The 20708-nt window shown below is 53.9% G+C and overlaps 1 protein-coding gene across 11 annotated transcripts; it reads left to right on the top strand.

The window, feature by feature from the left end:
- Positions 1-2914: 2914 nt before the first annotated feature.
- SH3GLB2 (SH3 domain containing GRB2 like, endophilin B2) lies at positions 2915-19830 on the top strand. Of its 11 annotated transcripts, XM_036913643.2 has the most exons (13): positions 2915-3139; positions 7321-7462; positions 8173-8301; positions 12880-13013; positions 13285-13377; positions 15505-15567; positions 16569-16718; positions 17125-17148; positions 17680-17769; positions 18072-18172; positions 18428-18442; positions 18563-18803; positions 19110-19453. In XM_036913643.2, the coding sequence occupies exons 1-13, from the start codon at positions 3077-3079 to the stop codon at positions 19215-19217; spliced, it is 1353 nt and encodes a 450-aa protein (XP_036769538.2). In that variant the 5' UTR covers positions 2915-3076; the 3' UTR covers positions 19218-19453. The 11 variants fall into 11 exon arrangements, with proteins under 11 accessions (XP_036769538.2, XP_057355091.1, XP_036769541.2 ...); XM_057499108.1 differs by lacking the exon at positions 18428-18442 and having other exon boundaries at positions 18072-18246; positions 19110-19830; XM_036913646.2 differs by lacking the exon at positions 16569-16718.
- Positions 19831-20708: the final 878 nt, after the last annotated feature.

The following is a 20708-nucleotide window of genomic DNA, read 5'->3' as shown; positions in this document are numbered from 1 at the left end:
CAGCTTTCTCTTTGGACTAATCACCTTCCCTGCCTCCGGCCATTCCTTGCTTTGCTATAGCGCACTTTCCTTATCTGTAGCCAACGTGAATTTAAAGACTTTTTATTTCTTGGGACACCCCCTTCATAAATGTGCCCTGTTTCTTGAGTGTGGCTGACAAGTTGTTTCTGTTAACTGGCCTTGCTGCTGGTGAAGCAGAAATTTCCTGTCTCAGGGCTCAAGTCCTGATCTGGCCAGCATTTGCTAAAGCTCAGTAAACCCTCTTATATCAGAGATCTCTCCATTTCGTTTCTAGAGTTTTTTGATTTGTCAGCAGTTTACCGCTCTGTAAAATGGGGATGGAATCCCTACCTGAGTCACAGGGCTTTTGTGGGAATCCGAAAATAGCGTGGTAGCCCTTAAAATAACTGTAAAAAGCTAGGCATCTAAGTTTTTTAAATATAATTATCTGTAAGGTCACATTCTTTCATTCATTCATTCAACAGCTAATATTTCTGTGTGCCTGCCCTTTGGCTGGACATGGGTGCACAGTGGTAAACAAGATACACGTGGCCCCAAGGAGCTCAGAGGGAACAGATACCCAATTACAATCTTGTGTGGTAGTTGCACTAATGGGGGAAACTCAGGAATGTGGGGATGCCTGCAGGAAAAGGTGAGAGACTCTTGAAAGAAAGGGATGTCACCCAAATGGAGACCTGAAAGATGGGCAGGAATGAGTTGGGCAGAGAGGAGAGAAAGGAGTGTTCCAGGAACAGCATGGGCTGTGACTCAGAAGCAAGAGAGAACCCAACATCTTTGACTCAAGGTGACAGAGAGAGGGGACAGGACAGCGGTGGCCAATGAGTCAAGAAAGAAGGAGCCAGGGCAAAAAGTGGTCTCCATGTCTGGACTGCCTGGGTTCTGAGCTAAATCTGCCATTTCCTCCCCTGTGACCTTGGGCAAATCAGCTCAGTGCTTGACCTGCCTAGGTTCAGGACACTTCAGCCACTGCTGTTAGAAAACCTGCAACAGTCAATTGGAAATCTAAAAAGATGACACATACAGACTGGACAGCGGTAAGATTAGAGCTAACTACCTGCTATTGCCTTACCTTCACCTCTTTACCCTGTTGTTTTTTTCTTCCCAGGACTCATCACCTGATGTGTTATATTTTTGTTTGCCCAAGATGGGGCTTTGTTTTTGCACTGCTGCCTCTTTAGTGCCTTGAACACTGCCTGGCACATAGAACATGCTGACAAAGACTTTCTTCTTGACCTAACCTGAATCAGACTCCTAGGAGCCCTCTGCTCAACTTTGACTTTGGGCTTCCATCTCTTTCCTTATAGAGTCCAGTTTTAGCAAGAATCCTGCTGAGTCAGTTTAGCAAAAAACCCCCACCCTTAGTATCCGAGCACCTTACAAATCTAATAAAATTCCTCATCCTCTGCCTTCAATGTCTAATCACCCTGGTCTGCCTTCAGCAAGAATCCCACTAACCTTGATGTTTCTTCTTAGTTTCCATTCACTGACCCCCTACACTGGTCCTTGGCTATAAATCTCCACTTGTCCTTGTTATATTCAGAACTGAGCTTGATGTCTCTCCCCTACAGCAAAAACCCCATTATAGTAATCTGTTTTTAATAAAGTCTTTCTTAATGTCTTTAACAAGTATCATGAATACTTTTTTCTTTAACAGTATTCCATGTGAATTATTGAATGAATGAACATATAACTGTATTGATACATGGTCGTTGAAATATTTGGCTGGATACTAAATGAATGATATAGTCAGCTACAGACAGACATTGGTAAATAAGTAAGTCAATGACAATATAGATGAATATAAACATAAAGTGAACACATAGAAACACACACACACAAAACACAGATGATGAACTGCAAATACATGAGTGACATGAAAGTCGATGATGGCTCCAAATAATAAATGTAGACACATTAAAACGGGTGCACATTGACAAATGGGTGCACATTAAATCACCGGAAAGTTTTTCAAGACTCCACCTGCCTGAGCGCACACACTCTGAGAGAACCTGGATGGGAATGGGACTAGGGTTTGGATTTTGAACAAACCACCAAGTGACTGGAGGCTCACCCTGCACAGACAGGCTGGGGTAGGTGATGGGGAACTAGGGTTAGTAGGTGGAGAGGAACGCAGCCAGGGAGGAGAGGGTCGCAGTTTAGAAACTGAACTTTCCACTGGGCTAAAAGATGAAGCCTAGAGGTAGAGATAGGCAGTAAGCCCCCTTCCAAGTCCCAGGAAGGGGGGATATACCTGCAGGCCATCCTCGGGTCCATCTGGAGCTGTGAGGAGCTGAATTTAAGATCGGCGCCCATCCAAGCCTGGAGAGCAGCTCATTCCTACACCTTGGCAGAACGCAAGCCTCCCCTCCTCTTCTCTCGCCTTGCTCCTTCCCTGTAACCCCTCCGCGCACCCTCCCCCAACTTTGGGGAACGAGGGGGGTTCTGGGGGACAAGCAGTCGTTCCCAGAGGTGAAAGACAAGTCCCCAGCCAGCCTGTACCCGCTCAGTTGTCCTTAGCGTCACCAAAGGCAGGGGCAGAAGAAGGGGACTGGAGAGGTCAAGGTGCTGGAGATGGTGGGTGGCATACAGAGACCCAGGGCAAAAGAGGCGGAGAAATGGAAGACAGAAGGTCTAGCGGAAAAGGGTGCGAACGGACAAACGAAGATGAGGCACAAATGGGCCAGGACCACGGGACAAGCTAGCGAGAGAGGCGGAGGCCGCAAGGGGAAGCAGCGCGGCCACCGGCTCCCCACACGCCCGGCCCCCACACTTCCTCTCTACGCGACACGCCCCGCGCCCAGCCCTGCGCTCACGTTCGAGCTGGATCTGCCCCCCCCGACCCTCGCCCCGCCCTGCGCCCGGGCTGGCTCCGCCCCCACGCTCCGCGCCCCGCGCCCCGCCCCGCGCTCGGGCTGGCTCCGCGGTAGCTGCGGCCGGGTGGGCTGGCACGCTGAGGGCAGGCGCACCGGCATCAGGTGGGCGGGGTGCGGGCCGTCGGCGGGCGGGGGCTGCCGGGCTGCGCTCGGGCCGGGCGCGGCCAGCCGTCGGGCGCGCCATGGACTTCAACATGAAGAAGCTGGCGTCCGACGCGGGCATCTTCTTCACTCGGGCGGTGCAGGTGAGACCGTACGTCCTGGGCCTGGCGTGGCGCGCTCCCAGGGCCCGGATGTGGGGCGGGCCGGGAACACCTCCTCAGCAGAGCTCGGCGGGCGCAGGAAAAGCCCCCCGCCCACATCCCAAAACCTGCGCTGCCCAGAAGAGAGAAAGAGCCCAGGGCGGCCCGCCACACTGGCCGCGCCCTCAGCGTGGCCCAGGGCCGGGAAGGAACTGAGCCCGTCTTGCCTTTGTTGCCTGGGGCGAGATATCAGTGTCCACCATTTGGACCTGCTGGGTTCCGCTGCCCTGGCGCCTGCCCCAGGCCCCGGTTGGGGCGCCGCTGAGGAGGGGAGAGAGCACGGGCAGCTCCTGCCCTTGCCAGCAGTGACTTGACTCCCGGTGGGCATTTGGAGGCCCGAGTCCCAGACCAAAGGACTCATGCACCCTCCACGACCCCTTCTCCGAGCCTCAGTCTCTGCACCTGTGCAATGGGCTGGTGGTACCAGTTCCCACCGGTTCCCTTTACACACTTGGACAGTCAGCCCGGAAGCCAGGAGGGCTGGGGTTATTTCCTTTCAGCTCCATGGGAGGCCTGTTTCCTCTTACTTTCCCAGCCCTGGGGGATGGGGAGAGGGCTGAAGTCTGGCTGAGTGTGCTCCTTGGGAAGCTGTCCAGGCCCATATGCTGGGATTGGAACAAGTCCTGTGCATTTGAGGGCGAGGAGAGAAACCGAGGCAGCCTAATGCAATTATGAAGCCCTCCAGTCAGCTGTGGGCGTGGATGCACCCTCCTGTGACCTCGAGGAAGGGGCCTCAGCTTTTCAGTCTGAAAAATAGGATCATCAGTCCCTCCCTCTCAGGATGGACGTGAGGGGTTCTCTGGCACTCTGCATGTGCGTGCTCACTAAAGGCAGACTCACTCTTGGTGTTGCTGTGGTTCGTATTGCACCTGTGCTGCGGGTGACCTTGGGTAAGTCATTTCTCTCAGTGCCTCCGTGTCCCCTTCTGTCAGTTGGGTGTAACACCGACTGTCTCGGGGTTGGCCTGTCATAGCGCTCTGGGAACAGGTCCTGTTGTTTGTCCTTGCTGTGGTTTTCTCCGGAGGAGCCCAGCCCCCTACGTCTCTGGGAAGCCCATGTGCCCATGTTTACTAGAAAGCACAGTGTCCCGTTGAGGATTAGTGCTCCAGGGAGAATTTGCTGTTTGCTGTTTCAAGCCCAGCGGGTGACCCCGGCCCTCGCAGGGATGCCAGGACCCTGGAGCCCCTTGGCCAGGCCCAGTCCCTCTGGAAGGTGGGGAATCCTCCCTGGTGTTGGCATAGCAAGCACTCTATCTCCCACATCTGGCAAGAACCTGATCTGCCAGTTTCCTTCTGTGGGGCCCTGGCGCCTGACCTGGCCAGGGCCTGCAGAGCCCTGGCCTCCCTTGGCCTGGTGGGGGCAGGCCCAGTGAGTCGCCCATACTGGAGTGGGAGCCAGCTCCCAGGCCCCAGCCTCCAGGGTGGGGGAGGGAGCTGGGAGCTTTATAAATAGAGGCTTTCTTCGCTCTGCACACCCACCCCCTGCTGCTGCCATCTTGCAGGGAGTAGCCTTGGACTCTGCAGGCATCAGCCTCTGAAGCCCTGGGCCCTTCCTCTTAGCAGCAATGGAGTCGGGTGGCAGGCCAGAGGAGAGAGGGGCTTGCAATATGACCTGAGCAGGAGAGGACATTCAGGGAACCCGAGGCCTGTGTGCTCTGGGACAGGAGTCATCTAGGAGAGATGGGAGGATTTTTTTATTGTGAGGGCATTTCCTCTGTATAGGTGCCACCTTGCCAGGTCCCAGGACATGCTGGGGAAGTGCTCCATGTACCAGACACCTTTAAGGGCCTCATCCCACCCTATCTGGTTGAACCTTCACCCTGGGATAAGGATCGGGAGAACAGGATCTCTTGCGTGGGTGATTCTGGGATGGTTTCCTAGTCCCTGAGGAGTTCGTGAAATTGGTCCCAGTGGTGGGAACTGCCCAGCTAAGGGCAGCAGGCATGAAAACCTGAGGTATGCATTTGGTAAAATAGCAGTGAGGGTGGGGGTGCAGTAAAGGAGATGGTACTAGTGCTGTCAGCAGTAATGCGGTAGTAGTAAGCGTAGTGGTAGAATCAGTAGTTAAAGCCAGGGAGGCGACGTGAGCCAGGCAGGCGGCAGTGGACATGAGATGGATGCCTGAGAGCTCAGCCTGGTATGACTGACCCTGGGTGGCATGGTGTGAGGGCCAGTTGGCCAGGTGGTTCTGTGCAGAGTGCTGCCCTTTAGCATCAACCCTGCTAACGAGGGGAGGTGCCGAGGTGCACACTTAGGGTGACATGGTCACCTGAACCAGGGTGACCAGTACCATTGGGGTAAGGAGGTCTTCAGGTAGCTCCTAAGAGGTGAGGAGGGATATGAGGGGGCTTTTTATTCCTGGTAATGATGACACCAGCTAACATTTCTGCAGCCTATGCTCTGTGCTGGTCATGGAGCTATGAAGCACCTTCCAAATTCTCTGAGGTGGGTCCTGTTTTCCTATTCTCCAGGGAGGAAACTGAGGCCTAGAGAGGGGACTTTGCCTCTCTGAACCTTGGTTTGCTCACCTGGAAAATGTGGCTAACAATACCCCCTTAAGTGGCCGGGTGAGGGAGGTCGGTTTGGGCCTGGCTTTGGGAGGCCTCAGTTTGGGGAATGTGGGGAGGAAGAGGAGTGGAGAGAGGTCTGAGGAGGCCAGGAATGCCTGGTTCCCAGGTAGGGAGCTGCAGGCTATTCCCCTGGCCCACCCAGCCCTGCAGGGAGAAACCCAAGCCCTGTTGCATAAATGATGGCTGCCGAGCTAGAGCGGCCTGGCCATCTCGGTGGCTGCCCCCTGGCAGCCGAAGCTGCCATTGGCCTCTAGATGATTCATCGCTGCCACGTAGTCTGGAAAGGGCCTCCAGACCTCAAGCCCATGATGGCCCTGACTCCAGCCCTTGCTTAGCCTCGGTGGCATCATCCATGAAATGGGAAACTTGACCTGACCTTCCTTGCAGAGCTGCTGGAGAAGTTGGTGGCTCGTCCGTGTGGAGGGCTTAGCTTTGGGCCACAGATGCAGTCAGCAGTCCCTGCTGCTGTTACCACTGATGTCACCCCTACAAGTCTTCACGCCTCTGCTGTTTAGCTGTGACCTGGAGCAGGTTCTTCACCTGGCCGCAGAAGGCCTTCTAGATCAGAGAGGCCGGGACTTGGGCTGGTTTCCGGCTGTTCCTAGGTGGCCCACCTGACTTCTGCCAGTGCTGACGGAGGACCCGTGTGACGCCTTGATGCCTGCCTGGCCTTGGGGTGGGGCTGTTGAGCTTTCTGGGCCCTGAGTGTGCCCAGCAGTTGGTTCTGATGGGCGGGCAATGTTCCCTGTCCACCACACCGGGCGGCAAGTGGCTAGCCTGGTACGTGGCCATCTCCCTGTACACTCTTCGCTTCGTTCGCAGCCCTCTCTGCCTGTCAGCTCTGCACAGTGGCAGCACCTATACTGAACGCCAACTGCCTGCCAGACCCCAGCCATCATGCCTTACCACACACCCTTTTTACCTTTTCAACCTCTCAACCTAGGAAGAAAGTATCATTATTATCCTCATTTTTTAGCTCAGGAAATTGATGCTTAGAGAGGCAGAGCCACTTGCCCAAGGTCACACAGCTCGGCAGTGGCAGAACTGAAACTGGAATCAGGTGCCTCTGGTTCTGGGACCTGGGCTCCTTGCCCTCACTCCCCTGGCACCCCCTCCCCAGTGGCCTCTAGGCCCCTGTGGAGCCTCCTCACAACCCCTGACCTTGCTTTGTGTTCCATTGGTTCCCTGAGCACTTGCTACAAGTGCTTACCTTCAAAGTCAGCCTAGGAAGACCCTTAGCAGTGGGCTCCAAAAGTTCCTTACTCCTCTGAGTCATATGCCGGATTTTGTGCAGATGTGCGTTTTGTGTGGAGGGTGTGTATAGCTTTCACTGGCTTTCCGAAAGAAGCCACGGTCCCGCCACCAGACTCTGGTGCAATCACAGAGGGGCAAATTGAGGCCCAGCACAGGGTTGTAAGGATCAAGGTCACAAAGCAAAGCAAGTTTCTTGACCTCAAGGCCTGGGTTCCAGCAAAGGGGGAGGCTGAGTGGGTAGGGGAGGGACAGTCCTCCCCTCTCTTCTGAGCCCTCCCCCCACTCCATCCTCCCCCAACAGTTCACAGAGGAGAAATTCGGCCAGGCCGAGAAGACTGAGCTTGATGCCCACTTTGAAAACCTCCTGGCCCGGGCGGACAGCACCAAGAACTGGACAGAGAAAATCCTGCGGCAGACAGAGGTGCTGCTGCAGCCCAACCCCAGTGAGTGGGCGGGTGCAGGCGGGTTTGGGGGCTTCCCAACAGCTGCTGTGTGAGTCCCAGTTACAGAAAACAGCAGACTTGGTGTTGGGCTCAAGACGTGCTTTCTGGGACAGCAGAAATGCTAAATTTTGCACAGAGGAGTTTAGAGAAATGCCTGGCAACTAAAACACACCTGGGCAAGGAGGCAGGGAAAACACTGGCCACATCCTTCCAGGGAGGGCAGTGAGGCCCAGAATCGGGAGAGGGTTTGCCCAGCATCGCACCTCAAGCACGGAGCAAGCAGAACAAAGTATAGGAAACCCGTGGAAAGAGAGGGGTGTCCTGGGTTCCTGATGCTCGTCTGTCGGTCGGTCCACTGTGTAACTGAGTGAGCGTCCCCGTCCCAGTTCTGGGGCCAGAGCCTTGTTCGTGTGTGTTACATCCTGTAAACCCATATTGGAATGAGGGAGTGCAGACGGGCCTTGACTCGGGACCTGCCACCCCGGCCGTGTGATCTGGGGCAGGTGTTTCATGTCTCTGAAATGAGAGGTCCCACAGTGTTGAGTGCCAGTTTCACAGGACTGAAGTGGGCATCAAGAGAATATTCTTGGTGTCCCCGGGCTAGGCACCCCTGTAGGCAGGCCCTGGTCTGGGTCTGTTTACGTTGCCATGGTTTTCATCCCTGGATTGTACCGAAGAGCCCCGTGGCTGTGGCTGCTGTCTCCCCGCAGGTGCCCGAGTGGAGGAGTTCCTGTATGAGAAGCTGGACAGGAAGGTGCCCTCCAGAGTCACCGGTGGGGAGCTGCTGGCCCAGTACATGGCGGAGGCAGCCAGTGAGCTGGGCCCCACCACCCCCTACGGTGAGCCCGCCCGACTGCGGGGTTAGGGGTCATGGTCTCTTACTCTCTCATCTTCCTCCTTTCCTTCGTTTTTTTTAATTATGTACATTTTAATTATTTAAATAATAACCGAATTCATCAACTTGTAAAGAAGTCTCAATGCAAATGAAAATAGAGTAAAAGGTGGAAGTCTCTCTTAAGCAGTTTTGGCGGGTATTCATTTTTTAATGGGACCACCCTGTATGTCCTATTCTGCATCCTGATCTTTACACTTGGCATTGCATTACAGCTCTCTCTTCACAGTGGCACATCAATCTTGTTATTTTAATTTTTTATTGAAGCATCATTATATACCATGAAATTTACCTGTTTTAAGTGTGTAATTAAATGATTTTTAGTGAATTTATGGAGTTATGTAAACATCCCCCCAATCCAATTTAAAGAACATTTCCATCACCACAAAAAGTCCCTTGGATCTACTTGGGGTCAGTCCCACTTCCCCCCCAGCCACCACTAATGTGCTTTGTGTCTCTATAAATGTGCCATTTCTGAAGACTTCATATAAATGGGATTATCCAATGTGTTGTTTTTTTATACCTGGCTGCTTTCACCTAACATAATGTCTTTGAAATTCATCCATAGTGTATAGTGTTTTAAGATGTCATTCCTTATTGTTGAAGTCTTCCATTGTATGGATATACCACACTTTCTTTATTCATTCACCATCTGATGGACATTTGGGTTGTTTCCCATGAATTGCACATAAAACTTTGTGAGGGCATATGTTTTCACTTCTCCTGGGTATGCACCCAAGAGTGGAATTGCTGGGTCATATGGTAATTTTATTTTTAACTTTTTAAGAAATTACCAGACTGTTTTCCAAAGTGGCTATGTGATTTATATTCTCACCAGCAGAGTAGTGTTTAATTTCCAGATATCAGGATTTTCCAAGTTTCCTTCTGTTACTGATTTCTAATTTAATTTCACTGTGGTCCGAGAACATGCTTTGTATGATTTTAATCCTTTTTATATTTAGTAAGACTTGTTTATGGCCTAGTACATGATCTCTCCTAGAGAATGTTCTGTGTTCACTTGAGAAGATTGTTGTGGGGTGGAGTGATGTAGAGGTGGCAGTTAGGCCAGGTGGTCAGTGTTGTTCAAGTCTTCTGCATCTTGGCTGAGTTTGTCTCGTTGTCCTACCTATTACTGAAAGGTATTGAGGTTTCCAACTATTTCTGTTAAATCGTCTGTTTCTGTCTTTAATCTATCAGTGTTTGCTTCATACATTTTTGGACCTCTGTATATTTAGGTCTGCATATTTAAAATTATCTTCCTAATGAGTTGACTCTTCTTATTGCAAAATACTTTTGTCTCTAGTCATATTTGTTTTAAAGTCCATTTTGTTTGATAGTACAGCCATTCCTTGTGTCTGTACTTACTGTTTGCACTGTATGCCTTTTTCTGTCCTTTTACTTTCAGTCTATTTATGTCTTTAAATCTAAAGTGTGTCTCTCATAAACAGCATATATTTTTGGATCTTTCTAAAAAATCCAGTCTGGCAATCTTTGCCTTTTGATTGGAGTGTTTAATCTATTTACATTTAATGTAAATTATTGATGTGGTTGAATTTACAAACACCATTTTGTTATTGTTTTCTCTGTGTCTGTAGTCATTTTTGTTCATTCCTCCTTTATTGACTCCTTTTGCATGGAATACATATTTTCCAGTGTAGCACTTTAATTTCTTTGTGGCTTTTTTTCCACTTGTAAAAAATTTTCTAAGGGGTATTACAGTATGAATTACAGTATACATTTTAGTTTATCACAATCTACTTCAGAGTAGATTGTTGTGGGTAAAATTGTAACATTTCCAGAATATTTAGCTTGGCTTTAGTACATCTGCATATCAATAGGCGTTCAGAAGTGGAAAGAAGTATGGCTTTAGTGCATTTGCATTCCTCAGGGATGGAGAGAAGTTCATCTTCATATCCATGGGTAATTACCTGGGCAAGGAAGGCTTATCAGACCCAAGAGGTGGGGGGGAAGGGCCGGTTTTGCTTCTGCTGGAGCAGGGAAGAGGGACTGCAGTTTGTGAGCAATAAACGGATTTTAAACTTTATTTCTCCCTTGGACTGATTTTGGTTTTTGGAGGTATTTTGCCCCGGGATTTCCTCTTCCCAGACTTACAATTGTGTTCAGAGTAACTTAATTCCAGTAAAATACAGAAACTTTGCTCCAGTATAACTCCATTCCCTCCCCCTTCCTTTGTGCTGTTATGTCATACATGTTACATCTTCTAAGCCTAACAGTTTTGTAATTACTGTTTTATGCAAGTGCCTTTTAAATCAGTTAAGAAAAAGGTTGTATTTGTATTGTCTCTAATATTAATTTGTCTATGTAATTACCTTTACTGGCCATCTTTATTTCTTTATGTGGATTCAAGTTACCATCTAGTGTCACCTTCGATCCTGAAGTATTTTTTCTATGGCAGATCTGCTAGCAGTGAATTCTTTCAGTTTGTTTATCTGGGAATGTCTTCATTTTTTGTTCACTTTTGGAGGACAGTTTCGCTCTGTATAGAATTTTGGATAAGAGGTTTTTTCCCCTTTCATCACTTCGACTGTATGATCTCACTGCTGTCTGACCTCCGTTGTTCTTGATGAGAAATCATTTGTTAATCTTATTGTGGCTCCCTTGTAGGTGATGAGTTGCTCTTCTCTGGCTACTTTTGAGTTGTTTTGTCTTTGAACAGCTTGCCTAAGAAGTCTGTCCTAAGATAGCTATGGATCTCTTTGTGTTCATCCTATTTTGGGTTTTTTTAGTTTCTTGGATATGGACATTAATGGCTTTCACCAAATTCAGGACATTTTCAGCTATTATTTCTTCAAATATTTTTCCTGCCCCCTTCTTTTCTTTCCTGGGACTCGTGTTACTCATGTTTGCTTGTTTGATGGTGTTCCATAGGTCTCTGAGGCTCTGCTCATCTTTATTCATCATCCATTTTTCTTTGCTTCTCAGATTAGATCATCTGTATTGATCTACAAAATTACTGATTTTTCCTTTGGCTAGCTCAGATCTGCTGTTGAGCTTCTCTAGTGAATTTTCCACATATGTACTTCCACAATACAGAATTTTCATTTCTTTTTAATAATTATCTCTATTGATATTCTTTATTTGATGAGTCATTGTCATCATGCTTTCCTTTTTGCATGGTTTCTATTATTATTATTATTTTTTAAATTTGTAATAGCTGCTTAGAAGTCTTCGCTAAATCCTTAGAGATAGTGTCTTTTTGGGCCTCCTTAGAGGCCTCCTTCGAGACAGTGTGTATTGATTGCTTTTTTTCCCTGTATATCAGCCATACTTACCAATTTCTTTACTTGAAATCTGGACATTTTAGATAATATAGCAGCTTTGGATTCTGATCTCCTTGGGGGTTGTTACTGCTGTTCATTCAGACTTACCTGAGCTAATTGTTCAGAGTCTGCGACCCTTGCTGTATACAGCCACTGATGTCTCTGCTTTTTACTTATTTTTAAATTATTTTTTTTATTTTTAAGTTCAGCTTCCTAGGGGTTGCTCATGGGTCAGTATGTTAGTGGTCAGCCAGAGTGGTCAGTAATTGATTGGTCAGAGGTTGTACCATTAAGCCTTTAATGATGAATCTGTAGGCAGGTTGGGGGACATATTCAAAGTTCAAGCAGTTTACAAGTCTGCCCGGCTTTTGCTTTATGAGTGTAGAAAGCCTCCCACTTGGTCAAGAATGAGCAGACAGCTGGAGTTCTCTCTGGCCTCTCCTAAATGTGGTACACTCGGGTAGCTTTTCAGACCACCAGAAATATGTAGGATTTATCAAGGCCCAAATGACTGTCTCATTTCCCAGGTCTCCTGTTAAACTTCTGGCAGGTCTGTTATGTGTTCCAACCAGTGTTCAGAATTCAAGTCAGCTGTGATGTTGACCTTTGCCAATTACTGGCCATTGAGATCACTATTGTTTTCAACAGTGTCCCATGGGGTTTCCTGTGCTCCACCCCAAATCAAATAGGCCCCTCCCATCAGCAAAGCTGCCAGCCTCACAGGTGGTCCCCCCCCCCCCCCCCCCCGCAACAGAGCTGCAGTGCCACAGGACATGACTTGCTGGGAGCACCGCCAGGCTGGAAAGCCACAGGCTTTCTTTGTACTTACCAAGATCCAGTAATTCTTGAGTATATACTTCTCTGTTTATTTGCCTTTGGTCAATTTCCAAAGTGCAGCAATGTTTATTTTGATAATTGTGTCCACTTTTATTACTGCTTTTTGGGAAGAGGATTTGTTGAACTCCTTTGTCATTCTGGGATCCCTTTCCACCCCCAGCCCCCAGCCACAGTCTTTTTAATGGCTATGTTGTCTTCCATTTTTTGGATGTCCCACTATTTGTCAGTCTGCAGGTGATGGACATGTAGATCGCTTCCACATTTTCCCAGGCCAGCCATGCTACCCTTAGCATCCTTGCTCTCACCTCTCAGCACACCTCTTTCCGAGCTCTCCCCTACTTCCTGGAGATCGCAGCAGCCTGAACCTGACCCTCTTCCTTCCTGACCCTTCAACTCTCTCTAATCAGGGGAAACACTGATCAAGGTGGCAGAAGCAGAAAAGCGCCTCGGAGCTGCAGAGAGGGATTTCATCCACGCAGCCTCCGCCAGCTTCCTCACACCCCTGCGCAACTTCCTGGAAGGGGACTGGAAGACGATTTCGGTGAGGAACCTCGGACCACTCTGCTTCCTGGTAACCATGGCAGCCCTCTCCTCAGAGCCTCTGAGCACAAGCTCTCCTCCCAGGCTGGGAACCCAGCTCTCCTGGGGCCTCCTCAGCTGTGGCTCCTGGGGACTGAGTCACCTCGAGTGAATGACCTCCCCTGTCTGGGCCTGTTTCCCTGTCATGGCCAGGTGGCCCCATGGGCCAGTCCTGCCACTCTGAGGGCTCCCAAGCTGCCCCAGGTCTCACTGTCCTGTTTGGCATCCTGCAGAAAGAGAGGCGGCTCCTCCAAAACCGGCGCCTGGACTTGGATGCCTGCAAAGCACGGCTGAAGAAGGCGAAGGCTGCAGAAGCTAAAGCCACGGTAGGTGTCCGTCCTGGCCTCCCACCCCTATCCCCCTAGTTGTGGGTGGAGCCAGTGGGGGGAGTTAAGGGACCTGGTGTTTGGCATGACTTCTCCCTGCTGTCCCTGCCTGGAGAGGCCTGGCTGAGGGTGCTCGTCTGGGTTGGCCACCCCCAAGGGAACCCTGGCATCCCAGAGCTCTGGGTCCTAGGGCAGACATTTATGTGGTGGGCTGACCAGCAGTGCCCTAACCTGGGCTCCAGGCACCCCACAGCCTCCCCAGACAAGACAGCCAGTTGGAGTTTCTCGCATGGCCCTGCCCTCCGGTCCCTGGATGCTCAGTTCTGTCCCTGGCTCTGCCCGGGCATGGCTCCCCTTACTAACTCCCCCACCTGCTGCTCCAGTGCTGGTCCCAGGGCACCCTTGCAATGGTATGAACCCCAGGGCTGGACCACCCACCCTCTTACGGGCCCTTTCAGGTAGCCACGAGACTGGACAGGACCTGGGCCACCTTGGCTTCCATTCACCTCAGCTCATGGTGGTCTCTTTGGCCTGGCTGGGCCATTAGACTCAGCATGGCACAGTCTGACCAGGGCTAGGCCAGACTTGGAGAGCTGGGCCCGAGTGTGAGCACACGCTTGGCATGCCAGGCTGCTCAGGGTATGGTGCCTAGAGTCCACCTTACACCCTGACAAGGGAACCCCAGGTGGAGGGCATGCCAGGGAAGTTGCCCCCTGTGCTTGCCCAGGCTCTTGGCCGAGGAGGGCCAGGCCCATCCCAGGCTCTCAGATGCTCGTGAGAGTTCCAGTCCCAAACCGCCCCACAGGGTCACCACCTGGGCCCATGGAGCCTGGGCCAGCACTGCCTCTGACGTGGGCAGGGTCTCAGCCCATCCCAGTGTGTGGATCCAGATTGGAGGTAGGGGCTCAGCCACTGGAGTCTTGTTGGGCATGGGTGGGATGATCTATGGCTGTTGAGCTGACTTCTCTAAGTCACCTGGACAGGACACTCTCCCTGTCAATCGGGATAATTTTTCCAGAGTAATAACTAGGCCAGAACAGGCCTCCCTCATCAGCCAGGTGAGGGGAGACTTTCCTTAGTCATCAGAGCAGCCCTCTGATGGTTGGCCTGGACAACCTCAAGCCTTTGGATTAATTAGGCCAGGACACCCTCTCCAGAGCTGGGACCTGGGCAGCCCAGGCACGGTATCCCAGAAGATTCAAGCCCAGCAGTGCAGTCCCTCCTCCCACCCCGTAAACACATGCACACACACAGTAGGACTTCCGGTCACGTGCATCCACCCACCCCTTCGCCACCTGGCGTCCCTCCCGCCCCGGCCAGGGGCCTGCTTCCGCCTGCGCTGTGGACTAACTCTTTGTTTTTGTTCCTTTCTGTTCTGCTTTGGGTATCTTGGCTCAGTGTGAGGGAGATGTGAGTATACCTGCCCACATGCTGTGCTGCTTCTGGGTTGCCCATCTCGGCCTTGGGTCACAGTGCCGGGCTGACCCCAGGGATGCCTTGGGGCACTTTGCAAGCAGCTGGTCTCCCCACCAGAGCCTCTATCACATGTAGCCTCTGGTTTGGGAGGACACCAGGCATTGGAGCCTGTGAGTCAGCTTTTTGCAAATGCTGAAAGCCGGTCACTCTGTCCATCCATGCATCCATCTGTCCATCTTTGTTGTTGGGGCGGGCCTGGTCCTTGTAGGAGTGAGAGATGTAGTGTGTGTATTCTGGGATGGAGAAGGCGAGGCTGGGGGATGGGCTTTGCCTGGAGGACTGTGGCTTTAACAGGGGCCTCTGAATGAGACTGGGGTACAGGGAGGAGGGGATGGCCCCTGGGCCATGGGCAGTGTAGTCTGTGACCTGCCCAGTGGCAAGGGCTGTGACAGCAGTAGCAGGCTGTCTCCTCGTGTACCTGCGCTCGGGTTCCCCAGCTGTGTCCACCCACTTGGTCTTGGTCTCCACTTGCCTTGTCCCTGGGTGGTTGGAATGGGGAGAAGGGGGTCTTTGTTGCATTTGTCTCTAGCTTCCTGTCCCTGTGGCTGGTGGCTCCTGGCATCTCCGTGGGAGACTCGGGGGCAGCCTCCTGGCCTCTGTCTGGCCCTGGCCCAGCGTGACCCCTCCCCCCATGAACTCTGTTCCCCCCAGACGGTGCCTGACTTTCAGGAGACTAGACCTCGTAATTACATTCTCTCGGCCAGCGCCTCCGCGGTAAGCGCCCCCCATCCCCAGCCTTCCCCCTCCCTCTCCTTGGCCAGAAGGCACAGCGAACAGGAGCCCCAGGGTAAGGCAGAGGCACTACACCTGGTAGGGCAGGTCCTGACCTCTGCTTGCCTGTCTCCTGTGCCCATGTCGCTGGCCTTGCTTCTCCCTGCAAGATGCTGAAGGCGGAGTCTGGGCCGGCTGCCCCATCTCCAGGGCCCCGAGTGGGTCCGCCCCCTCCTTAAGCAGGCACCACTCCTCACCCCTGCTCACTGCCCAGGAGAGCCAGGCCCATGGGGGCTCCGAGGAGAGAGGAGGCCTGAGCCTCACCTTCCATGAGTTCACAGGCCGCTAGGGACAGGTGTTCATCCAGCTGCCTCTGCAGGGGAGTGGAGGGCATGGCAGGGGGGGCAGCAGCTGGTGCAGGGGCCCGAGGTTGGAGAACAGGTTGCGTCGGAGGACGGAGAAGGGGAGGGGTCGGGTGGAGCCAGTGAGGCAGGGCTGCCTGGGAAGGCTGTGAATGTCTGTTCCCTTCAGCTTTGTTGAGCTCGTTGGTCCGTCCTGTTCAGTTTGGGAAGCAGGTGAATCACTCCGACCCCTTCGCTCCTACCACAACCACTGCTGTGCCCTCCCAGCCCCTCTCTGTCCTTCCATTTCCCCCACGGGTGACGCGCTCCCACGCAGACAGACCCTCTGGCTGCCCTTCGCCTCTGCCACAGCATGTTGCCGTGTGTGTTCATGGAGTCATTCACTGGCTGGCCTATCGTTCCGGGGCATCAACCCTGGTTGACAACCCCCAGCCTCTGTTGCTGTCCTACTGTGTGCATGTGGAGGTCCTTCCCAGGTTTTTATTTTCTTTTAAACGCCTTGTGGTGGAACATCTCTGTCTACAGGGCTGGTCTTGTTTTGCTTCGTATTTCGGGTTCTCTTCTTAGGATGGCTTCTCGCAGTGGGCTGGAGAAATGGGTCTCCTAAGTCGTGGTGGGGGGAGGGGGGTCTTTCTTCTTTAGACTCTGGATGACACTTCCTGCCCCCCTTCCTGGGCCTCGTGGAAGGAGGATTATCCCGGAGGGTGGAGCCTGCCCTGTATTTTTCTTTTGCCACTGAACCCCAGTGTGACTCAGGCCCGAGGCTGCCTTTCTCTGCCGAAGGACAGAAAGGTTCAGTGACTGGCCCAGGGTCACAGTAGTCCTGCCTCCCAGCCCACCAGGCTTAGCCAAGTGTCAGGGTGGGGTAGGGGACTCTGGTCTCCCTTGGGACCCCCATCAGAGCCTGGGGGCTTACATTATAGGAGAAATCCAAGCAGGACTCTCAGCTGGCTGTCCCCTCCTCCCTGCATGTGGCATGTTGGACTGGACTGTAATCAGCAGTACCCTGTCACACCAGGCCCCGTCCCAGCCTCAGCTCCTGGTCAGGTTGAGGGGTGGGAAGGACATGGGTGGGGGATCAGGGCCTTGGGGAGCTGTGGCAGGGCACAGGCCCTGGGGTTCTGCTGTCCTTCCCTCCCCTGCCTGCTGACCAGTGCCCCTCTCCCCCTGCTGCCTGGTCCTGCCGTGGTCTCCACAGCTCTGGAATGATGAGGTGGACAAGGTGAGCCGGGGCTGGAGAGGTTTGGGGGAAGGAACTTGAAGGGTGGGAAGAGTCCAAGGACACCTGCTGCCATAGGGGTCAGGTCTGCCTCTAGTTCTGGGCTTGGCCCTATGCCCCCTGGGGCCCCTGAAGGGGGCTCGCATTTCCCTCTGTGGGGGGTGCCTCCACAGTGCCTAGTAGCACACAGTGGGCCCTTCGGGAATGTGTGCCAGTTCAGTTTTCCTTGATGGATGGTGATGTCAGCCAGGCAGGTGACTTGAGTGTGAAAGGCCATGGTAGAACCCCTATGGGCCTGTCTCTGCAGCTGTTGTCACAGAACTGGCCCAAGGGCCTCCTAGCAGGGCTGTAGCCCTTCCAAGGGGGGTCAGGGCTCCAGGCCTGAGGTCAGAAGTGGAGAGTGCACCCCTGCCACTGAGCTGCGTGCGTCCCCCGGGGGGAGTATCGGCTCCGGGGCAGGCCTGTGGGGTGCAGGAGGAGGCTGATAGGCAGGGAGCTGCAGCGAGTCTCCTGGTCCCCTTCTGCTCTTCCCAGGCTGAGCAGGAGCTCCGAGTGGCGCAGACGGAGTTTGACCGGCAGGCAGAAGTGACCCGTCTCCTACTGGAGGGCATCAGCAGCACTCACGTGAGTTCTGCCCCCCCATCCTCCTTGTGTCCCCAGCGAACTTGTCCACACAGGCGGTGAACACACCTGGGTCTCAGGTGCAGGAGGGAAGGGCTGTGCTGGAGCCTGTGGCCCCTAAGGGGAACTGTAGCCTCAACGGAGCCCGGCCCGAGGCCTGGGTACCTCCTCCCCCAAGGGAGCAAGAGGCTTGGAGCAGAAGACGGGGAGGCAGGGCCGGAGCCTGGCGGAGGAGGGCTGGGGTTGGGCTGCTTCGCTCACTCAGACAACCGCCCGCCCCGTCAGCCCTGGCCTCCTCCCCACAGGTGAACCACCTCCGCTGCCTCCACGAGTTCGTGGAGTCTCAGACAACGTACTATGCGCAGTGCTACCGCCACATGCTGGACTTACAGAAACAGCTGGGCAGGTGCCCACCAGGGGCCCCTGGCTCCCAAGGCCCAATGAGCAGCCCCACTTCCCCCGGGCACGAGGACACATGGGGTGGGTCAGAGGGCAGCCGGCTGAGCCAGCCCTGGTGGGGGCACGCACCACTCTCTGGGCGAGGTGGCTGGCCTTTGTCGCCTCTGGGAGCGGTTTCCCGGGGACGCCTCGGGAGGACGGCAGGGACAGGAGTGCAGCATTTCACCTTTCCCTTGCTTTGCTTTTCCCTTCATGCTGCCAGCTCCCAGGGAGCCATGTAAGTAGTGGGGGGTCCCCTTGCCTCTGCGGCAGTGGCCCAGCCAGCACTTTGTGGGGCACATGGGACTCCCACAGGGACACGGTGCCCAGCTGCTGAGATGTGCCTGCCATCCTCCAGATTTCCAGGCACCTTTGTGGGAACCACGGAGCCCGCCTCCCCACCCCTCAGCAGCACGTCGCCCACCACCACCGCGGCCACAATGCCTATGGGACCCTCTGTGGCTGGCCTGGCCCCTCCAGCGGAGGCGGCTCTCTGCCTGGAAGAGGTGGCCCCACCTTCCAGCGGAACCCGGAAGGCCCGGGTTCTCTACGACTACGAGGCAGCCGATAGCAGTGAGCTGGCCCTGCTGGCTGATGAGGTGGGCCTGAGTGCAGGGAGCCAGAACTGGAAACACTGGGCCTGCTGGCCCTACCCCACTGTCTTCAAGTCTGAGGGGCCCTAGAGCAGAGCTGGGACTGTGGGGGAAGCACAGGTGGCCGCAGCTCTGAGCTCTGAGAAAGTAGTCGCTCGTCAGCCGTGGCCATAGCGCAGGAGAGGAGGTGAACACCCGCCTCTGAAGGAGTAGATGCCCAGTGTCACGGGGAGGTTGCAGCCCCGTTCCCACTTAGTTCTGGGGCCAGTTCCGCCCTGGCGAAGACATGACCTTCCTTTGCCCTCCTCTCAGCTCATCACTGTCTACAGCCTGCCTGGCATGGACCCCGACTGGCTCATTGGCGAGAGAGGCAACAAGAAGGGCAAGGTCCCTGTCACCTACTTGGAGCTGCTCAGCTAAGCAGACGCCCCCCCAAGCTCTTGCCCATTCTGTCCCGGGCATGAGAAGATGGGCACAGTGCTGCCATTTGTCTGTTGGCGACCCAGCCGCTCAGGGTGGGGAGACACCCCATTGTCCTTGCCCAAGTCATCCAGCTGTGCCGGGACCCCACAGGCTGAATGGTCCCAGCCCCTCCCCAAGCCCAGCCCTGCCTCTGACCTGGTTCCGAGCCTCCAACCCTGCCACCTGTGCCCCGAGCACCCTGGCGCTCCCAGCCCCTGCTAAGGCCCAAGTCGGGGTCCGCGCAGATGGCCCGAGGGAACCCTGCGGTCCACACTTGTCGAGGGAGCGCTTGCCTTCTAGTTGCCAAAAGCAGCCGAGGGGGAGGCAGCAGGTGTGCAGCAGGCCCCGGAGACTGGCTGCTGTGGCCTCCGTGCGACCTGGAGCGGAGGGGAGCCTGGCCAGAGGCACGCTGGGCCCCAGAGCAGCATCTCCCAGGTGCTACCCTCCCCCACAAGCCAAGTATAGCGGCCGCTGCCTGCCTCTCTCCACACGCACTTTTTAATGGGTCTTTTTACTCTGCCTGTCTGCTTGCTGTCTAGCCAGTGATAAATAATAAACCATCCTCCGTGTGCATGTTGCCTGTGCTCCTGTGAGGCGTCTCAGACCTCAGGGCTGGCCCTGAGCTGGGAAAGGGCAGAGACCTGGAGTTGGCCCATCCTGCTCTTGGCGGGCCCCCTCCCAGAAGCGCTAGGGCAGATAGGGGGTGCGCCCGTCCCAGCCCCCACTTCCTCCCCCACGGCCTTGCTGCTCCAGTGGCAGTGAGGACTGTTCCCATAAACGAAGCTGTGTAACAGCTTCAGTCCTAAGGAAACCTTCCTAAATTTGGGCAGCAGAGTGGATCAGAAAATGCACGACTGTTGAGTTCAAGTCATCGGTGGCTGTTGGTGCTTCCAGCAGCCAGGCACCGAGCCAGGCCACTCACACGCATTCCCACGTCAGCCTCACAGATGAGGGAAGCAGAGATTGAAAAGACAGTTACCTCCTCAAGGCTCTGTAACTGGCAAGTGGCCATGCAGAGACACTAGCTCAGGTCAGTCTGGTTCTAGAAACTTCACGCTGTGGCTTTGGACTACAAGGCAGGTCTTAGATTAAGGCTCATTAGTGGGGCCCAGCACTCGGGTTAAGTCCTGAGGAGGCCAAAGGCCAGCAGGTCCCCCTGCTGGGGCCTTGAAGGGAGGGAAGGAGGGGCACGGAGCTATAAATAGGAGGAGCAGCCAAGAAAGGCTATAGGTGACCATAGGCTCAGACAGCTGGTGAACACAAGTGTGTGGCAGGAATGGAGGACCAGACCAGGGCTGGCCAAGGGGAAATCTGACAGTGTGCCCCTCCCCAAGAACATGAACAGAGGGATGTTAGAGAGCCAACTGTTGATAAATATCCTGTGGTTCCCACCCCACAGCCAAGAACTTGCTGGATGCTCTGAGCTGGCTAGTCATTCCAGGGCTTTGG

Source organism: Manis pentadactyla, chromosome 3 (genome assembly GCF_030020395.1).
Source record: "Manis pentadactyla isolate mManPen7 chromosome 3, mManPen7.hap1, whole genome shotgun sequence".
NCBI lineage: Eukaryota > Metazoa > Chordata > Mammalia > Pholidota > Manidae > Manis > Manis pentadactyla.
This window is presented reverse-complemented; position numbering and strand designations above follow the sequence as displayed.